Source organism: Centroberyx gerrardi, chromosome 24, assembly GCF_048128805.1.
Source record: "Centroberyx gerrardi isolate f3 chromosome 24, fCenGer3.hap1.cur.20231027, whole genome shotgun sequence".
NCBI classification, from domain to species: domain Eukaryota; kingdom Metazoa; phylum Chordata; class Actinopteri; order Beryciformes; family Berycidae; genus Centroberyx; species Centroberyx gerrardi.
In genome coordinates, this window is record NC_136020.1 from 21168137 (window position 1) to 21187651 (window position 19515).

At 40.9% G+C, this 19515-nt stretch overlaps 2 protein-coding genes across 2 annotated transcripts in view; both read right to left on the reverse strand.

Moving 5' to 3' along the window:
* The window catches only part of LOC139917547 (NXPE family member 3-like), a 39180-nt gene that overhangs the window by 19143 nt on the left and 522 nt on the right, over positions 1-19515 (reverse strand). The window lies entirely within an intron of this gene.
* Positions 10517-19321, reverse strand: LOC139917557 (NXPE family member 3-like). The gene is made up of 6 exons (XM_078282103.1): positions 19210-19321; positions 15349-15792; positions 14227-14522; positions 13513-13583; positions 11866-12072; positions 10517-11061 (listed from the first exon to the last, which is right to left on the reverse strand). The coding sequence occupies exons 1-6, from the start codon at positions 19294-19296 to the stop codon at positions 10517-10519; spliced, it is 1650 nt and encodes a 549-aa protein (XP_078138229.1). The 5' UTR covers positions 19297-19321.

Genomic DNA, 19515 nt, shown 5'->3' on the forward strand with positions numbered 1-19515 from the left:
GAAACATTGTTTACATGTGAAAACCAACATGTGTCCAGAAAGCACATGTGCTTTGAATTCACATGCGGGTTTTCACATGTGCCTTTTTTGTGTAAGGGTTATTAATTTGTCAACTATGTTACATTTACTGGGTAATGTAGTTGACAGTAACAAAGTTGCCGTTTTTTCAGATTTTGGGATTATACTCAAAATAGAGGCCAGGAACCAGATATCACTTGATACTTGTTTCAATTTCATTTTGAGTTTTATGCACATAATTATTGAATAGAATTATTATCAATAACATTGGTGTAACACTGTTGACTCCTGACTCAGATGCTGCTTTTACCAAGTATTCAGAAAGTAGAGCAATGACAAACCATGCAGACGCCTTCCTGAGGAAGTGGGTTGCAGATCAAACGGATTTAACAAAAAACAGTTCCTGTTCCTGAAGGGTTTAGCTGACGATGATTTTACAGACATCATCAACTAAATAGAAATGAGGAGCTATCATGATTATGTCATTATCATTATCATATTTATACTATATATATATATATATATTTATATATACTATACTATACTATATACTATATACTATATATATGTATATAGTATATAGTATAGTATATACTATACTATACTATATACTATATACATATATATAGTATATATATATATATACTATATATATGTATATAGTATATACATATATATAGTATAATATATATACTATATATATGTATATATCTCTATATATATATATATATTTTATTTTATTTTTGCTTTTAAAAAGCTTTTTCAGATGTAGCTGTATTTACTTACAGCTGTCTCTCTTTACCTTGAGCCATGCACTCCATGACCTATTTGTGTCTGTCAACATACAGACACCAGGGTACAATTACGCTCAGCTCCGCTCTCCCCCAACACACACACACACACACACACACACACACACACACACGCACACACAGGCAGACACGCACCCATGTTGGTGGTGGTTTTTTATGATGACAGGGTGAGAGGAGAAGAGCCCGGGATGATCCAAAAGTCGAGACGCAGCGTGAGTATCGAGGACAGCAGATCCTCCTCGCTCAGCTGAGTCCGGTCTAGTTTTGAAGTACACACACCGCTGGCTGAATGTGGAGCGGCGTAAAGGATCTCTGCAGCGTCTGAGTTATTATCCGACAGATCTGGGCTGTTTCCCCTGAGCCAGAGGGCCTTCCTCCACACAACTGGGTTTTCTGCCTCAAACAGTTTGAGGCTGCTCAGTGGGGAGCGGACGTTCACAAGGCGCAGACCTAACAATTACATTTACTCTCTTTACTGTAACTTATACTTTCTGAGTAGTTTTTGAAGTCTGATTTCGCTTTTATTTGAGTGTATTTTGACTTAAGTGTTATACTCTGCTTCATTTTAGATTTCATCCATTAGTAAGTAAGTAAAGTTTATTTATATAGCATCTTTCACAGTCACAAAGTGCTTCACAAGAATAAAATAGTTAGAATAAGACCAGAAAACAATAAAAAACAGTAAGACATAAAAACAGACAGAATTTCAGACACAGAGGCTAAACGAAGGCCAGTCTGAACAGAGGAGTCTTTAGCTGCGTTTTGAAAGTGTCAACAGAGTCTGCAGATCTTAAATCCAATGGAAGAGCGTTCCACAGTTTAAGTCTCCATCAGCTTTAGTTTTAAGTCCAAAGCGAGGGACAGCCAGTCAGCCCATTAGCTACAGACTATACATTTTGTAGTCTCTCCATAGTTGTAAATGGCATCAAACCTGCACAAGTATGTGGAGGAAACATTAGCTAACTAAATGCTCAAATTGATTGATGATAGTAGCTTGGTACAAACATTAGCCAACAACCATCTATCCAGCTACAGTATTATTTGGTTGTGTTTGCCTGGTGTTTGCCTGTTTCGTAACTCATTAACTTTCTGAGTACATTTTAAACTAGAAGATGTGCTCAGTAGGGCACAGACCTCCACCATGTCTGACAACAGGAAGTTATGCACCTTTTGGCGATAGGCCACGCCCCCTTTTGGCCAATTGACATGAAAAATTAATCAGTTCTTCCTTGGTCCATAACCAACCTTCATACCAAGTTCTGTGCAAATCTGTGCCCAACTTTCTGAGATATCCTGCTAACAGACAGACAGACAGACAGACAGACAGACGCAGGTGAAAACATCACCTCCTTGGCGGAGGCAATTAGTTACTTTTTACTTTTACTTCAGTAGATTTTTTGCACTTCTACTTAAGTAAAATTGCTGCAAAGTAGCTAACGATAGGCCTTGAGTAGGATAACTATTTATCTCCACCAAGGAGACTGTATTTTCACCTGTCTGTCTGCCTGCCTGTCAGCAGGAATTCTCATTTCTATGAAATTTGGTAGACAAAGCAAAGCAAACAAGCCTTGACATGACACAGATACTATACCATACAAACACATGACACACAGACCCACTCATCAACACTCATAAACTCCCATGTCAACAATATTGTATATGTAGCCTTCATTTTTATTCTGTATAAAATATATATAAAACATTTACTTGGCAAACAGATGCAGTGTCATGGTGAATGTTTCAGATATGAAATGTGACACTTCCCTGACAAAATGACTGCTGGAATGAAACTGGATTATTATTGAAAGTTATTAGGCACCTAAAGACCTTTGCTTACAAAATAAATGGTATAATGCAGTTGCATTTTTAAAATATTGGATATTTTTCTTTTTCCAAAATGGATCTATATTGTTTTGGAATGAAAGCCCACATATATAACAAATATATACATCTTTTTTATGTATTGAGCATCCCAAATACAGTATGTATGCCTTTATATAAAAAAAAAAAAAAAAAAAAACGAAAGTCATCCTATAGTAAATGTTAGATGGATACCATACAAATATCACAGTAAACTTTAAAAAATCATGCTAGGTCAAAATTATACGATAATAAATCCTATATGGAAGACGAAAGAATGATATCTTGTACAATAAAGTCACCATCCACAGACACAGTCATTCCAGTATTCCACTATCAATTGATAATACTGGGGGAAGAAATCATTATAATCTATAATCTATTATTCCTACAATATTCCTATAGGGACTTAAAGTGTGTGTGTGGTACTCAAAAGTAAGTTTATAGACCTTATTTTATAATATATTATATCTCCTATGATATGACTATAATATTCCTATAGGGGACTATTGTTATGATATTCATATAGGGATTTAACATATTCTTCTAGGGACTTATAGTGTGTTTGTGGCACACAGTAGTGAGTTAACAGTAATTTTATCTTATTTTGTGGTATTTATGTCTCATATGGTATCACTATAACATTCCTATAATATTCCTAGGGATATTCTTATGATATTCCTATAGGGATTTACATTGCATCTGAGAGACTCAGTAAGTTTATAGCAACCCTATTTTATGGCTTTTGTATCTCATATGGTATCACTATAATATTCCTACGGACTTATAGTGTGTCTGTAATATATATATATATATATATATAATGTCTATAATATTCCTAAGGACTTATAGTGTGTCTGTGGTCAATAGTTTCTTTATTGCGACGTTTATGGGGTTTTGTTTTTTGTTTTTTTCATCTCTCATGGTATCCCTATAATATTCCTATAGGGACTTGTAGTTTTGCTGTGATGTTTGCAGAGTATCCCTCTAAGATTTATTACTGGATTACTATAATTACCAGGCTACAGGGACATTGCCACTGCTTCCTACCAGCCACGTGAAGCGGCCACGCCTGGTCGTGTGTACAGACTGCAATATCAAATCCCCAGACAGGCAGAGAGAGGTCGCGATGATGAAGAGGATGTGGGCGAGAACTGGGAGCAGATGGAAAGAGTGTTTTGAATGAAGTAGGTGGAGTTAGGACGCGGCAGGAGAAGTTGGAGCCCACACTGAAGCCATGCGTAAGCGGGACGGCCGGGCCGGTGAGGATGCTGGAGGAGCATGAGGCTGGAGCGGACATGCGACTGGTCGGTCAGATCAGCACAGGTATGAAGATCCAGCCCGGGACCGAGCCCCGGGGCTGCGGCAAGGTCGGAGAAACCCCTGAAAACCAGGTCATCTGTCTGCAGTGTCAGGACGAGGTGGTGCGGGTTTGTCCCGGCAGTCCGCGCAGCCCCCGCCGCGCCATCGCGACGCGCCTCTCCTCCGGGTCCGCAGGTAAGGACTAGGGGAAGTAGCCGGTGGGATATGTGAAAGGATTTGACATGGTGACATTGGGTCATCCCTACCGTTACCTCATATGTGGTTCAAATCAAACCATCAGTTAGGCTAATTTGCGGCTCAGTGAGTAGGTTGTAGGCTGAAATGAGGGGTGTGGTGCTCCAGTGTCGGGGCTACAAACACATGCAGAATCTGTGGTGCACCCCAAGAGTTAGGAATTAACACAATAAATAGAAATTAGTCTATAGCAGTGGCTCCCACAGTGGGGTCCGGGGACCACCGGGGGTCCTTAAGGGGATTCCAGGGGGTCCCCAGCAAATAGTTTTTTTAAATAGATTTTTTTCCACTAAGGGAGAATGTTTAAGAAAGGCTATTCTGATCAGTATAGGCAGTTATGTAATTCTGTATAAACTCATTAATGTCTAACAACTAATGTCATCTCAGATGGTGTTTCTCATGTCGATATCTTATATCAAGATCGAGAGACTGACTTTCCATTCCAACTCTCTCCAAAGGCGACGCCATCCGCGGGACGTACGCCGGCATCGACCAGAACGGCTTTGGCTTCAGCACCGTCGACCGCGACAACGACGGCTGCTCGCTCTGCATCTTCGGCGACATCGCCGAGAATGACTGCAGCTTCTCGGAGGGCGGCGGCGGCTGGTGGTTCAGCCGCTGCGGCTCCGCCGGCCTGAACGGCGACTGGCACCCCGCCGGAGAACACCTGGGCTGGGCGTCCGGCCTCCACTGGCTCACCTGGAAGGGTCCCGCCCCCTACTCCGCCCGCGCCACCCGAATGATGATCAAGTCTGTGTGAGAGGATCCCTCCACGTTCAGTTTCATGGTGCTTTTCACCGCAGCTTTTAACACAGATGAAAAAAAGCATTGTGACATTTACAGAAGAAACTTCAGTGCAGCAGTGAACAACACAAACGACAGAGGGCAACAGTGCTATTCATGTATTATACAATCAACTTCACAGAAGTTGCATATCTGTGTGAAATTACACTTCAAGATGTAGTAGTGCAAATTGGACCACTGAAAATAATTTCTCAATTTGAGTGTGTTCATCTTCTGTTCTTTGCGCTGATTAAACCAAATCTCTTTATCTGAACACCTCAGAATTAAAGGTCATTTAGAAAAATTAAATGCTTAACAAAATGGAAAGACATTGAAAATATTCAAAATATGAAAGAAGCATGAAAATGCTGTCTAATCTTACTTGCATTTGTTTTGTTTTTTTAGATCAGCTGGTTTTAGAAGTCTGAGGTTTGTAGGAAGGGAGATGCATGGACGACAATATTTAGTGCTTTATCACAACTTTATAAAGCTTTTCTTGTGTCTTGTGTTTTTTTTTGTTTGTTTGTTTGTTTTTTTTAGCAATTTTGCTCAGTTACACAAAACAGTATTAGCAAAAAGTGTCAATAGATCAAGGACAAACCTTTCATTAAATAAGGTTCACATATACACATATACAGTTTGTAAAGACTTTGCAATATATTTTCAAATGAAACACTGACTATGAAATACATATTCAATTAAATAGTTTTCTTTGCTAAAAATGTTTGTCGTGTGCAAGTGTTTGATACAACACTTGTGGATTAGTTTCCTTTAACAAAATGAAGCTCAGGCTTGAAAACTTGTTTCATAACATTAATGTTTCTTCACATTGACACCAAAATACTTTGGAGGTAGAAGCCATGTTGTCTCTCTCCCTCCAACATTTGTAAAATAACAGATCATTTTTTAGTTTTGAGTCCATGAGAAGGAGCTTAACAGATAACAAGCTGTATTATTATAATTACTAATGTGTCCACAGTTGGTTACTAAAATTACAAATTAGTTCCTTTTTTTCCCTGACACAGAAGTTAACAGTTCTTGTATTCAACACTTTTGGCAGATGATAAAAAACATGGTGAACTGCAATTTCCTCTCTTACTTCCAACATCAATTCTTTTAAGTCTCATTTAACTGCTTGTACATACATTTGTCCTCAATGCCCAACCTGGACACAGTGGAACCTAACAGTATCTTGTTCAAATCACAAGGTTAACAGATGCCCAATATATAATCTAATAGGTTTTCTTATTTTAACATGCAACCAATCACAAATGTGCTGCATTATTGCCTTTTTTAAAGTTAAATATAACTATACTGTATGTGAAATTCAAGGTCACTTCTGCTTCAACACATTGTAAATTTCCATGAAGAACAAGGACCCATTAACTACCAAAGTTGGCATCATGTGAATTTATTATCATTTTATCAATCATTATCAACCAAAACATTTCCATTGTTTCCCATGCTTTCATCCAAACAGCCACTGAGAAATAGTGATGTATTATTTTCATGTTGAAATGGAGTTTTCCATGATCCTTCATAGGTAGAGCCATAAAACTCTTAAAACTCATTCACAACCCACGATCAAATTGTCAAAAAAGAGGTAAAAATGAGGCTTTTATTCTCAGTTCCTGAAAAGTTGAGGTAAAAGGTTTTGATCGGCCTGCAGTTTTATGCTGCTTTGATTTACGCCAGACTTAAAGGACAAATCCTTTTGCACTGTTACATATCATCAGTCTGTGATGTTCAATACATTCCAGAAGTTACTTTGATGAAGTGTTGTAATTTACTTTTTTGGGGAACCTACTTTCACTCAACCTGCCTCATCTACTTCTACTTCAGTTAGTGATTTCTTACGTTTCCCAGAATGCCTTCTGACAACCCCAGAAAAGAGGCGTGAACTTGTTGCTTTCATTCAAAGGTGGACATACTTTTTATATAAAGAGACATATAAATAGCTTTAACGTGTGATCATTCAGCAGCAGTTATAAGTGTTTCTGATTGCAGCCTCGCCCAAAACCAAACCTGTCTTATGGTTGCATTGCATTCTGGTCTATTTCCTGCTCCTGTGGTGGAGAAATTGGTCTCTCTCCTCTTCTACGATGGATTTCTCCCTGTATGATTGTTGAACGTCTCTTGGTGCAAAATGGCGGCTCTAGAACGAAGCCCTCGCTCTTTGATTCTGAGGGACTGACACCAAAACCTGACGTTTACTGCTGATGTTTTAGATCACACTGAAACATTTTCTGACACTTTTCTGAACTCCATTGTAGCTGCTGGAAATATCTGAAGGTGACGTCACCTCGTCTACGATTGGCCAGTTATCCACTAAAGAAGAGAAATACAGAGAGAAAGAAGATAAATACACCAAACAAGTAAATGGAGCCAGAAATGCACGGTGCAGTGTGAAAGTGTTATTTATTGGGTGGATTTTTCCTTTAAGTGGTAGCAGGAACATACTGACGCATTATTATAAAACGGATAGTTCCGGTCCTTGATTATGATTGGCTGAGCTGCATTCAAAGCCGTTTTAAAATACTCTATAAACACACACCTGTGACCGCATCACATCAGTATTACTGCGCCAAACAAATTGTCTGTGTCTGCGTCTGTGTGTTGCTTGGCAACCATTCTGCTAAATGTCGCTGAAGAACTACATTGCTTGGCGGAAGAATGATTATTTGTTATCAATAAATTATTGCATTTTTTGTTGCTGTGTGTTTATTTTATGAAACCTTGCCAGGTATATGTAGTAACCGTTTTATAAAAGCAATAAGCCCCGCGAGGCCGTGGTTTACAGTGATTTTAGAACAGCTAAGGGGTTTTAACAACGCCCCTTAGCTGTTCTAAAATCACTGTAAACCACGGCCTCGCGGGGCTTATTGCTTTAATGAACAGACGGTTCAATGTAGGCTATCTGGCAAATGTAGTCTTGAGGTAACACAACAAGCCATTTGGTGGGAGTCAAACCCCTAACCTGTTACTGTCATTCTTTACCTGTTGAGCTACAGTACAACAAGAGACTGCTTAGCAGTAACACAACTAGGATGCTGTCGGGGGCTGACAGCAAGGGTATATCCCCGAAATTCCCCAATCCTCGAAGGCCCCATTAAGTCAAATGTAACCCTGGGAAGGAATAAAGTGTTGACAGGTGTCTTGTTCACATGACGGAGCCTCCGTGTTTTATTTTATAACCTGCAGAAGTACAGGCGCAATAACCCTCGGCTACAGTTATAATAATCATAAACACATCAAAATCAATAGAGTTCTTTCTCAAGGGGTCATCAATGTCCATACCAAATTTGGACGTGGTGGCGGGTGGGGCGAATCCATAATATCCCCGAAATTCATTTTGGGGATATAATTACACTATCCTTTATTACACCAAATATCACAATGTACCTGTATTCTAGTAAACTTCCTTATAAGAGAGGTAATTGTCATCCACAGGAATGTTGACTCTCCATCGCTCATAATTTACTTCCTGCATCTCATTCCATTCACCATAAATACCTCATGGCACCCTGGTACCATGCACACATGGATTCTTCATTAATCCAAGACTAAATAAATTATTCCCACCAGCATATCAAGTGAGCACTTAACTTTACAAATAAAGTTATTATTATATTTATTCAGCGCATCTTACAGTAAATCGGACAGAAGGCAGCTGGGGCAAAATGTAAACCATTGAGAGATAGATTTGTAAAAGCAATCTTTTACAGGATTACACTGAGTTTTGGGACATTGGCCGTTGGTAAACTTACCTGAATAGTGATCATCCAAAAATCAAAAAAAAAATCAAAAATCATCCATGTGTCTGCGGTACATTGTTGGTTCAGGTGCTCCATGCTAACACATTAGCATACACGATGTTGGGTGATAGTAGGCGACTAGCATTAACTCAAAAATGAGGAAATGAGAACTCGAAGCAGCTCTAAAGCTAAATGTTAAACTAGCAGGGACTACTTTCCCTCTTTCTATAGGAAGTGAAGGTTGGACGATGGCAGACTGCGCACAGCTATAAATCACTGCACAGCAGATGAATACGTGGTTGCTCACCTAAAATAGTTACAAAAATAACTTGGCTACATCAGCTATATTCAGTTAATATTTAATTTTTAAAACTTGTGAATCTGCAAGGTATAATAAAAAAACTCGAACTACTTTTTATTACTAAAAGGTCAGTCTTCTCATTTTGGATAATGCTAGTCGCCTACTATCACTCAACATAGTGCATGCTAAAACGTTAGCACAGAGTACTGGACCGAACGATCTACCGGGAACACATGAATGATTTTGGTGTCTATGTTTTCATCATTTAACAGGTAAGTTGACCAACGAGCCAATATCCCCAAAACTCAGTGTGTGTACCGTATTTCCTCTAATATTGGCCCGGGCCTTTATTTACCTCAACTGCAGAAGGTACCAGGCCTTTATTGGAAGTAGGCTTATATTAGAGACAGGCCTTTATTTCTAATTCCCTCTGTTTGATAAGTTTATTTGCTCATATTTTAGTACGAAGCCTCCTTGTTTTCTGATCTGCTTCTGTTGGGGTACGTTAGGTAGACGTTTTTTTGTTACTGCAATGCATTACGATAATTACGGTAATCGACGACAGCACGCTCCAGAGACTTCCGCCGGCCGAGCCATCTTGTGGCACTTGTACGTTACTACAAACTACAGTTACAAACAGGCACCAGGAGTTTACCGGTATCCACCGTTGTTTGCATGTAAGCTGAAGCTAACTGAAGCTAACTGAACCTGGGCGCCGATGTGTTCCCGGTGATCCGGCCGAGATTTCGGCGGGGGTCCAGGGCTTGGATCGGGAGGATCAATGCGAGCCGTGGGCGCGGTGGAGAGGACAGCGGCAGAGAGAGGAGACGGACACAGTCCAGCCATGTACTAGGTTTTGACCTAGTCTTGTTTCCTTTGTTTTTTCCCCCGGCCTGTATTTGAGGCCGGCCTTTATTTGTTCGTGTCGACGACGGCCCCGGCCATTATCGGAGACCCGGCTTTTAATTGACTACAGGCCACTATTAGAGGAAATACGGTATTCCTTGAAGAACCACCTTAAGAAGAACTTCTCCAGTAGAGCTGCTCAGCTCCCAGGTCTGAGAATCTGTGCTTAGTCAACTTTATCTGGTTAAAAAAAGATTTAAAAAAACAAAAACAAAAAAAACAGCAGAGTACATCATGTTGATTTGAGAACTTCTCACTGCAGTCCATCCAGACAGGTGCACTTCAAACCCTTTCGTCATCGAGATTAAAAAAATAAAGATTCACATTTGCCTTGCGCAGTTCATATAAATGCTTACTTGGCCACTTCAGCCTGTTAAACAGACTTAGAGCATCATAACATGATGTAGTAAACAGTAGTGTAACAGCTCCCATTCATTCATTCATTCATTCATTCATTATCTTTACCCGTTTATTTGTGGGACGAGCCTATCCCAGCAGCCTGGACAGGTCACCACCCAGCCGTTTTACTGTGGACAGATGTAGGACAAGAGAACATCTACCATGTTCTTGATGATGGGGGGCAGGGGGTGGAGGTTGTGGGGCAGGTGGTGGGCGAGCGTCATGTCCCAGGCGTCGACCAGGCGGACATTCAGGCCTTTGAACACGGCCCGGAGCACCTTGTCGCTCTGCAACGCGTACCAGTCGCTGTTGGTCAGCGCCTGAGTAAGCGTCAACGCCTTGAGGTTTGCGGTCCGAATGACCACCAGCGTGTCGGGAGCCCGGTCCAGCAGCCGCCGCACCGCCCTGCGGATGCCCTGCAGCCGCCGGAGGTACAGCTCGATGGGGTAAGTGCTGAAGTGGCACCAGATGCCGAAGACCACGACGGTGTGGCTGCCTCCGACCAGGCTGTCCAGCTCGTTGGCGATGTAGCGCAGCACTCTGCTCGGGATGTTTTCGGTTCGGACCGGAGGGCTGTGGAAGCGGAACGTCACCAGGATGTTGCGCGCGCTGTCGACGGCCATGAACGGTCCGGAATGCTGCGTGCTGTGCAGGTCAAACTCCTTCAGGTCTAACACAGAAAAAACGAAAAAAGGTGTTTCTGAGGGAGAGCGTAAAATCAGTCTTTCAATTTTTGGAACCTGAGAGATCCAGAGTGTTTGGTACCTCATAAATCATGGAAATATCATGATAACAGAGGTGGGGATTCGAGTCACAATTTTAATTGCTTGAGTCTTGACTTGATGCATGAAGAGAATACTTGAGACTTGACTTGGGTTCTGGTGACTTGGAACCTTACTTTGATGACTTGACAAGGTTTCTAAAGTCTTGACAAAAGATCTTGTGTTTGTGTAAATGACTGGCCCTGCTCCACTACAGCAATCAGCACGCGTTCTCCCTCATTGAAATAAAGTTGAATTGATTGTTTTCTGGTGTATCCGTTCAAAAGTCAACGCGCTCTGTGGAGCAGGGGGAACGTCACGTTGGCGCAACGCTGATGGCAACACGACACAACACTCGTAGTGGAGCTCTAAAGTTTGATTGAAAGTGATGAGATTTGTTCCACCAGACAACTGAATTTAAATTCTGTTTTCTGAATTGAATGTATGGAATGATTGAATTTATAGAAGTTGGAACTGATTATAGAATACATTTAGACTTGGGACTTGACTTGAGACTTGTGCCAAATGAACTCTTGCTAGACGATAGAAGACAAGGATCAGAATTGAAAAAAATGTGACTCCATGCAGCTTTTTGCTGTTCACACCGATTAGAAAACATCAGATCTGTGTCACATGTGAGGGAAAAAAATCTAAATTGAGACGCTTTCAGCTGCAGTGTGAACGGAGCCAAACTGTTACAAGAGATCAGTTACCTGGCAGCACAGAGTTGAGGTGTTCAAACCACTGTCTGATGGTGGAGTCTCCATACAGGTGAACCACCTTGTCTCTCAGACACTCGCTGATGATAGCGGGGTCGTTGAACTGGTGAACTGTGGCGCCACCTAGGGCTCGCCACACACCCTGGTAGTAATATCCAGAAGGTTCAGGCTTCAAAACGCTGCTCTGCATCTCTGGTTGACCTGAGAGGAAGTTAAAAACAAACATCATGACGGACAGTATATGTGATATAGTACGTTATGTAATACCTCTCTCTGTCAATAGACAGAGATACACAGATATACATTGAATGGAGAAAATATTAGGGTCATCCTCTCCTTTTGCACAATCCACGTCTCAAAGCTTTAAAATACTTATCAAAACTATCTTATATTTTAGATTCTTTAAAGCAGCTGCCCTTTGCCTTGATGGAAAGGCAAAGGCTTTGGAAAGAAATTCATACATAGGATCAACTTCACTATTTATATTTGTCAAAGAAACAAATGTCAAGCATTTAAGCAGAAGCCTTTAGATCAAAATGGCTTTAAGAGAATGAAAACAGAGTACATTCTATCAGGTGTGTCCAGACTTTTGACGGGCAGTGTGTATGTGTACAGAGTGTCTGAAGGCCTCGCCTGGCTTGAGGCTCCTATAGCGGCATCTTTGTTGCTAGATTCTGTTACAGTAACAAATGTAAAGGAAACACGACACTGGGCGGCTCTCTGCTGCTTTTTGTTGCCTCAACGTGCAACAACAGATGTTACACAATGAATGTAGAAAATATAGGGGACTTCTTCCTGATGTTGAGCTGCAGCCGCTTTTGCACAATCCACATCAAATTGTTGTAAAGTTTAAAAAAGCTTCTGCAGCTCGTCTGTGTGTCCTTATCTACATCTCCTCCTTTGTGATCGGTACAGATTTAATAAGGGAAATCAATAAGGGATAATGGCTTTTACCTGATCCACCTCAGCAGTGGAATTCATAAAAAGAGCGAATGTCTCGAATATTTTGTACATTCACTGTAGATATAGACATAAAAAATATACACAATATATATTATAGACATGTTATTTAATTATAATGGATATAAACTGTATATTGGATTAATTCCCAATTATTTGGGATTGGTAATTGTCTTAAGTAAGACAAGGCAGTTTTATTCACAATTTTGTTCCACAAACCGCTCTGTAACATCTTCACAGATGCCTATAGTCTATCTGCCTGTTTCTAGACTGTTCTACCACACACTTATTTGACTGAGATTTTGCTGATCTTATACGTATGAATGGAAAAAGCTCCTGCACACTGTCCACTTCACTTGCAATTAAATAGATTTTACTAGGAACAAGTTTTCAGTACAAAGACCTTCCTCAGGTTATCTTCAGTGAAATGGGAGAGATCATCTGATATACAGCAGGTTGGGTGGATCCACATGAACCCCGGGACTCTTTCAGAAACATTCTCTACAGAGGGGCATTTTCTGTGAACTACTAAATAGTTTACCGCTGCTTTTAACCCCATTTGCTACAGCGGCATAAAATCATTTTTATTGAGTCCTAAGTGGCCTTGATTAGTCACTTAATGACATTTCAGCACACAGAGGTGTGTGTGTGTGTGTGTGTGTGTGTAACATTTTTCTTTACCTTCCACCTTTGGCAACACAGTGACACTGTCAGACCCTGAAGCACGAATGAAGACTTTCATGTTTACACCGCTGAGGAAAAACACACAACAAAACCTCTTTAAATACTACAGAAAATTATGTCATATGCATAAAATGCAAACACTACTACTACTACTAATAATAATAATAATAATAATAATGATAATACAAAATTTGAATCCATCCCAAAAAATGGCAGCAAGCCTATAAAAGTGCATTTTAAGGAGTTCAAAGATAATGCTGCTAACTGAAGTTACTCAGGCGGGGTGCTTCACATCTCAAAATAATGAGAATTAAGTCAGAAATCTGAGAAAAAGAATTCTGAGAATTTTCAGAATTCTGAGATCAAAGTCAGAATTAATTCTCATAATTCTAATAATTCTAATCCATAAACCAACTGACACTATTCACTTTTCTGAATGAGAGTTGATTGTATTAGTGTGAATATAACTCAACTAATTTAGATTTTTACTCTCAGTGGATTCACTGCAGTGTGTGCTGCTCATGTGAGAGTGCATGGGAGATATTGGAGCTCACACAAAATGTCATGTCCTACTTGTAATCACCACTAGGAGGCTGATGTAAATGTTTTTTCCCAGTCGACAGGTCGTATTTACGGTAAATCCAACATAGCATGGATGTGGCAAAAGACACAGAGATACACAGAATGTCTGTCCTGTCTCTCCTCCCTCACCTTTGGAAAAGTTTCTCCTCGTTGGCCATGAGGTAGTCATTGATGCCTCCTTTGTAGTGGCTGATCCTGGTGTCGCAGCTCAAGTTCTTGGGCTTGTAGCAGAACCACGGCTCCCCGGTGTGCAGGTCGGTGTAGTTGCACAGCAGCTCCTGGTTCGAAGGCAGGCAGACGTTACAAACCATGGTTTCAGAGACGGATCCTGAGCGGAAGTCGCTCTGGAAGAAAATCTGGTCCGGGTGGTCCCTGGTCAGCCTGCGCAGCACCGTGACGGCCTCACTGGGGTGAACCAGCGTCACCTGACAGGAGGGAGAACCAGAGCTTTCACTCAGTTCAACAATGTATTACTTGGCTTCTGTCATATCAGTAAGGAAAAAGAACATCAACATTACTTAAAGCTGCACTAGGCAAGATTTTTATGTAAAAATCCACCTGTCTTATCAGCCTAAATCACAAAGTGGAGCTACAGCAGAGAAAAGCGTCCCATCTCCACTAATTTAGACGCTGTAGATTTGTCCTATTTGTCCAAATGAAATTCAGGTGTCAGGTTTGGTCACTTCTCCTCCCACCCGAAGTGATGAATCAAAACTTAAGAGTGAAATCCAAACTGTCTCCTCAACAGCAGCAGAGAAAGCTGGACTCTCCAATGTTAGATCTTTTCCTCTCTCTGCATCACAGACCGGCCCGGTTGGTAAACATGAGCTGCTGTGTGACATTTACTGACCTCACTGTATATGGCAAACTGTTACATCTCGCTGCCATTTGGAGCCAATAATGTGTAGCTTTAATTAGCCGTCTTATTTTAGGAGCAAAGTATGAGCAGTTTTTAAAGTCTGAACCAAACTGGTCACAAGTGGTAATGCCCACTTTTCTCTTTCAGCACATACTTTCACATTTAACAACAGCGACCTAGTCTAGAACTCTCACGTGACTTAATGGCGTGAATCACCCAAAGAGGTTAAATGCCAGGGAATTCCCCACCACCAAGTAGAACTGATTAATTGCAAAATGTCTTCAACTCTTCACTTTAAGTCCAGTGGAATTTGTTTTTAATTGTTTTGGACATTTTACCACCTGGATGACTGACATGAATCTACACAGACATGACACAGTCTTTGTCTTCACCTCGACCTGCGCTCGTCCCTCCCACACTAACGGGAACACGGCGGTGTAGGAGCCGTTCAGGTGGTCCGCCACTCGCCCGGCCACGCCCGCGCCGAGCACCGGGTCGTGCAGACGGGCGATTAGGACGTCTCCCCCGAAGCTCTTGGGACGCCCCTGGACGTCCCGCATCTGGATCCGAGCCTCCAGGTGATCGCCCACATGCCACTGCCCCCCACCCCTTGCTGGCAGGACGGTGAAGGTGCTGTGGGCGGGGTCGCTGGTCCGGGTCAGGGAAACGGGTACAGGCAAGAGTGGAGTTTCAGGCCAAGCGATGGAGTCCAGCAGGAGGTACTCCTCCAGAACGTCCTCAGGCGTACGGGGCTGGTAGCTGCAGTAGTCGAGCTGGCGGGGCAGGACGGGGGAAACTCTGGTGATGGGGAAGGTGGTGTTGATTTTATTCTGAAACTGGAAGGGGGTTGAAAGGGAGGGAGGGGCGACAAAGGTTGAGAAAAGAAATGCACAAATTTCATATCATTCCAAACTTAAGTAAGAAATGGAGAGTTCCCATCTAACAGCTGTAAGTAAATCCACACATGCAAATAATCCATACTCTTTCCCATACTTCTGCAGTCTACCTAGATGTTGAAAGTGCGGGCAACATACATTTATAAATTATACAATTATATTCTATATTATTACTTTTACTGTCTGTACACTTTACTTTTGTTATTGTTACACCTTTTTCCCCTATTCAATCCTGTTACCTTTGCTGCTGCAACGACCTAATTTCCCAATAGGGATCAATACAGTTTTATCCCATTTTACTGAGTATCAAGGGTAGATATGGCTCTAAAGATTCTGCAAAATCATTAAGTTCTGCTCATCTGTGTTATGGTTGAGAAAGGTGTCACTCAGTTGCCTACAGATGGTGATAAAGGGTAAAACACCCTTGGGTGCGACAACTCCATAAATATTTGAAAGCAGGGACAATAAAAGGCTTCAGGTGATGACAAGACGTAAACAAACATTAAACCTACACTGTCCACATGAAGAGGGGAAGAGACCAGCTGCAAGAAGCATCTTAACTTAAGATTTTACTTAAAAAACAGAAGACACTTGTAGGAAAATTATAGAAAACTTCTCAGCCATATCTAGAAAAGATAGATATGGTGAGTTTTTCATGAAGAAAAATTAAGTTGTGCCAGGAAGAGTGTTTGGTGATCGATATAGGAGGGTGTGCTTCACAGAACTTGAACAGATAGAACGGCCATTTTGATGTGAACCGTTGGACTAGCTTCTGTATAAAGCGACTTAAGTCACTAAGGTCAGAGGTTTTACAGCAAGAACCAAAGCAGCTTCTCTGTCTCCTTGCTGCCATGGATTGCTAACATGCTAATGTTGACTAGACGAGCTAAAGAGAGAAGAACAGTCTTTGATAAAGCTACGTTAGCCTTGTCGCTAACGTTAGCTTTCAGTTGAGTTTTGACAGTTTGCTAACAGACTCATCTGCAAGGTTCGCAAGCATGTGTGACAGACAGCCTTAATGTCCAGACTTGTGTTGTCACCATAGAATTAACCCTTAAAATTCCATAATTGCCATTTTATGCTGTACTAGCTTAAATAACAAAGGCAAACAGTGGGATTTGAGAGCGGCTTCCCTGTCCTGCTCTGTCAGGAAAGCCCTCTGCTCCATTTTCCTGCTGCATGTAGGTCGACATTCATCTAACCTGAAGCTGTCAACTCTGCTGACAACACAGTAATGAGGAGACCAGAGATCATCCATTAAAAGTGAAAAAATAAAATAGGACCGTATTTGCTTACTCTGTGATGCCATTCAGTATGTTGGTGTAGTGGGTAGAAACAGTCCCATAAGAAAGAAAGAAAATCTCAGGTTTGATTCATGCAGCAGGTGATGTGTCATGTGTGATGTGTGTGTTAACAGTCCTGTCGAAGTGTCCTTGAGCAAGTTTCCTCATTGTAAACTGCTCTAGATAAGAGTTTCAGCTAAATGGCTTTAAGTCAGAAACGCTTCCTTTGTCAAAATAGAAAATGAGAGAAATACTGATCCCTGAGATGTTTTTGACTTGATGAATCAGAAAAGGTGAGGTTAGTAACTTAAAGGGGCCCTATTATAGGAATTCATATTTTCCTCTGTTTATCTACATATATGATCAAAGATGTTCAACCCGTTCTCATTCCCAACTCGTCCTATGCTGACTCTCTCCATCCTTTGGCGTCACTATAGCGACGCAAGAAGTTCCCTTTCGCATCCATATAGGACACACCGGGTGTTCCATAGACTCCATTGTAAAACCTCTCGCGGCAGTATTGGACGCCTACAACTTTCTCTCCTAGACCACCGAACACACAGTCTGACCTACATTTTCTGCCCAAATAAGAAATTCCGGTTTGCTGCATTTCTTTGCTTGAGCTCTTTGGTGCTAATATTGATTTTTTTTTTATTTGGTTAGTATGGTTGTAGATCAATTTCGAGGCCAAATGGGGAAAAAAAAAAAATCGCTTGCATATTACCATTTGATGTCACCTAAATTATATATAAATTTGGCTCATAACCTATATAACAAGTTATATAGGTTATATAAAAGATAGCACTTTATAACGACTGTATTACCTCTACTTTACAATAAGCACAATTTAAATTGAAGAACGCAGCCGGGAGTTCCGTTTATAAACATTGCAGAATTGAACATAACCTCTTTCTGCCCGTGAAACATAGCTGAGGAAATCGCAGCAAAACAGCACCAACAAAAGTATATTTTTGTAATAATTCTTTTTGAGCAGTTCGCCTTTTCACAACCGTAACCTTGCACTCAGGGAAAAACAACAGTTTGCACTGTTTGGCACTTCCTATGAGCACTTCACAATAAAAGCCCTGCTGCGTGGCTTTTGTAGTTTCGTTGTTGTTTCTCCCATAGTGGACGTTGTAAATATGGAATTGACATTGTTACAGGGGTATTTGAGGGTGGAAGAAAATATTTTTTTTGTCAGATTTGAGCCATCTTAATGGGAAGCAGGAGAATTTCAGAAAATATTGTATATATTTATACATTAAAATTAAATCACATTCATTACAGAGAACAGATTTTGTGTCTCTCCATCAGCAACAGAAACTGGACAGTCGTAAATTGACCAAATGTAGATCCATTCACAGTGAGAAGAGAAATCTGACTTGACTTTTTGCACTTTTAGGAAGTTCTAATGTTGCAGTTAAAAGAATCTAGTTTGAACTCTGTCCTCTCTCCTTTTACCATCACATGGAAAAGATCACAGCTAACAACGTTCTCTTTTCTGAAAAGTAACTCACTTTTACTGCAGTAGATTTTAACCCTTCTACTGAAGTAGGACTTGAGCAGGATGTTTTGGTACTCTTTCCACCCCTGTTCTTATCCCGAGTTGTAGAAGAAATTAAGCTTTAATCATTTATATGCATTAAATATATCATTCTTTCTTTAGTGTGCATCTGTTCACAGATGGAAAACTACTGAATCCTTCATGCAACTTGTTTCTCATGGTGCTCCATTCCTGTTTTTCCTGTCGGACACATGATAAGACAGTTCCCCCTCCCTTACACACTCATTGTCTCTGTACTGAAAATCATACTTATATCATTTTTTTTGCTTCTCTATTCAGAGAGCAAAGAACCTGGCACCAGCTTGTATCTTTGTTCTCCCCGTGGACGTACAAAGTTACTCAACTACAAGAGAACTGGAGCCTGTTTATTGATAACCCAAAGTGATTTCCTCGATCCAAATCTACAACAGAAAATGTTTCAGCAACACAAGACATAGTATACTTGAAAACATTAAAAGTGAATAATATGGCACCTTTAAAACCCTTCACTCAGTCAAACTGCGTTCTCACCTCCAGCAGGTTGATGTGGCGCAGCAGGAAGAAGAGGACGGACAGCGCCAGGAAGAGGAAGATGGCGGCACACTTGGAACGCCACATGCTGACGTCCCTCCTTTTACAAGCTTCGGTCTTTATGGTCAGCGATCAGTCTTCAGCTCACATTTTGCTCCACATCTCACTGTGGCTGTAGAAAAAGGAGTGGCGGTAAAAAAAGAAAAAAAAAGGTATAACTTTAACACCTTGTTTCGGTAAATAACACCGTCCTCTAGTTTTTATCTTAATTTAAAGAAATGCAATTGTATTATTTAGGGAAAAAAA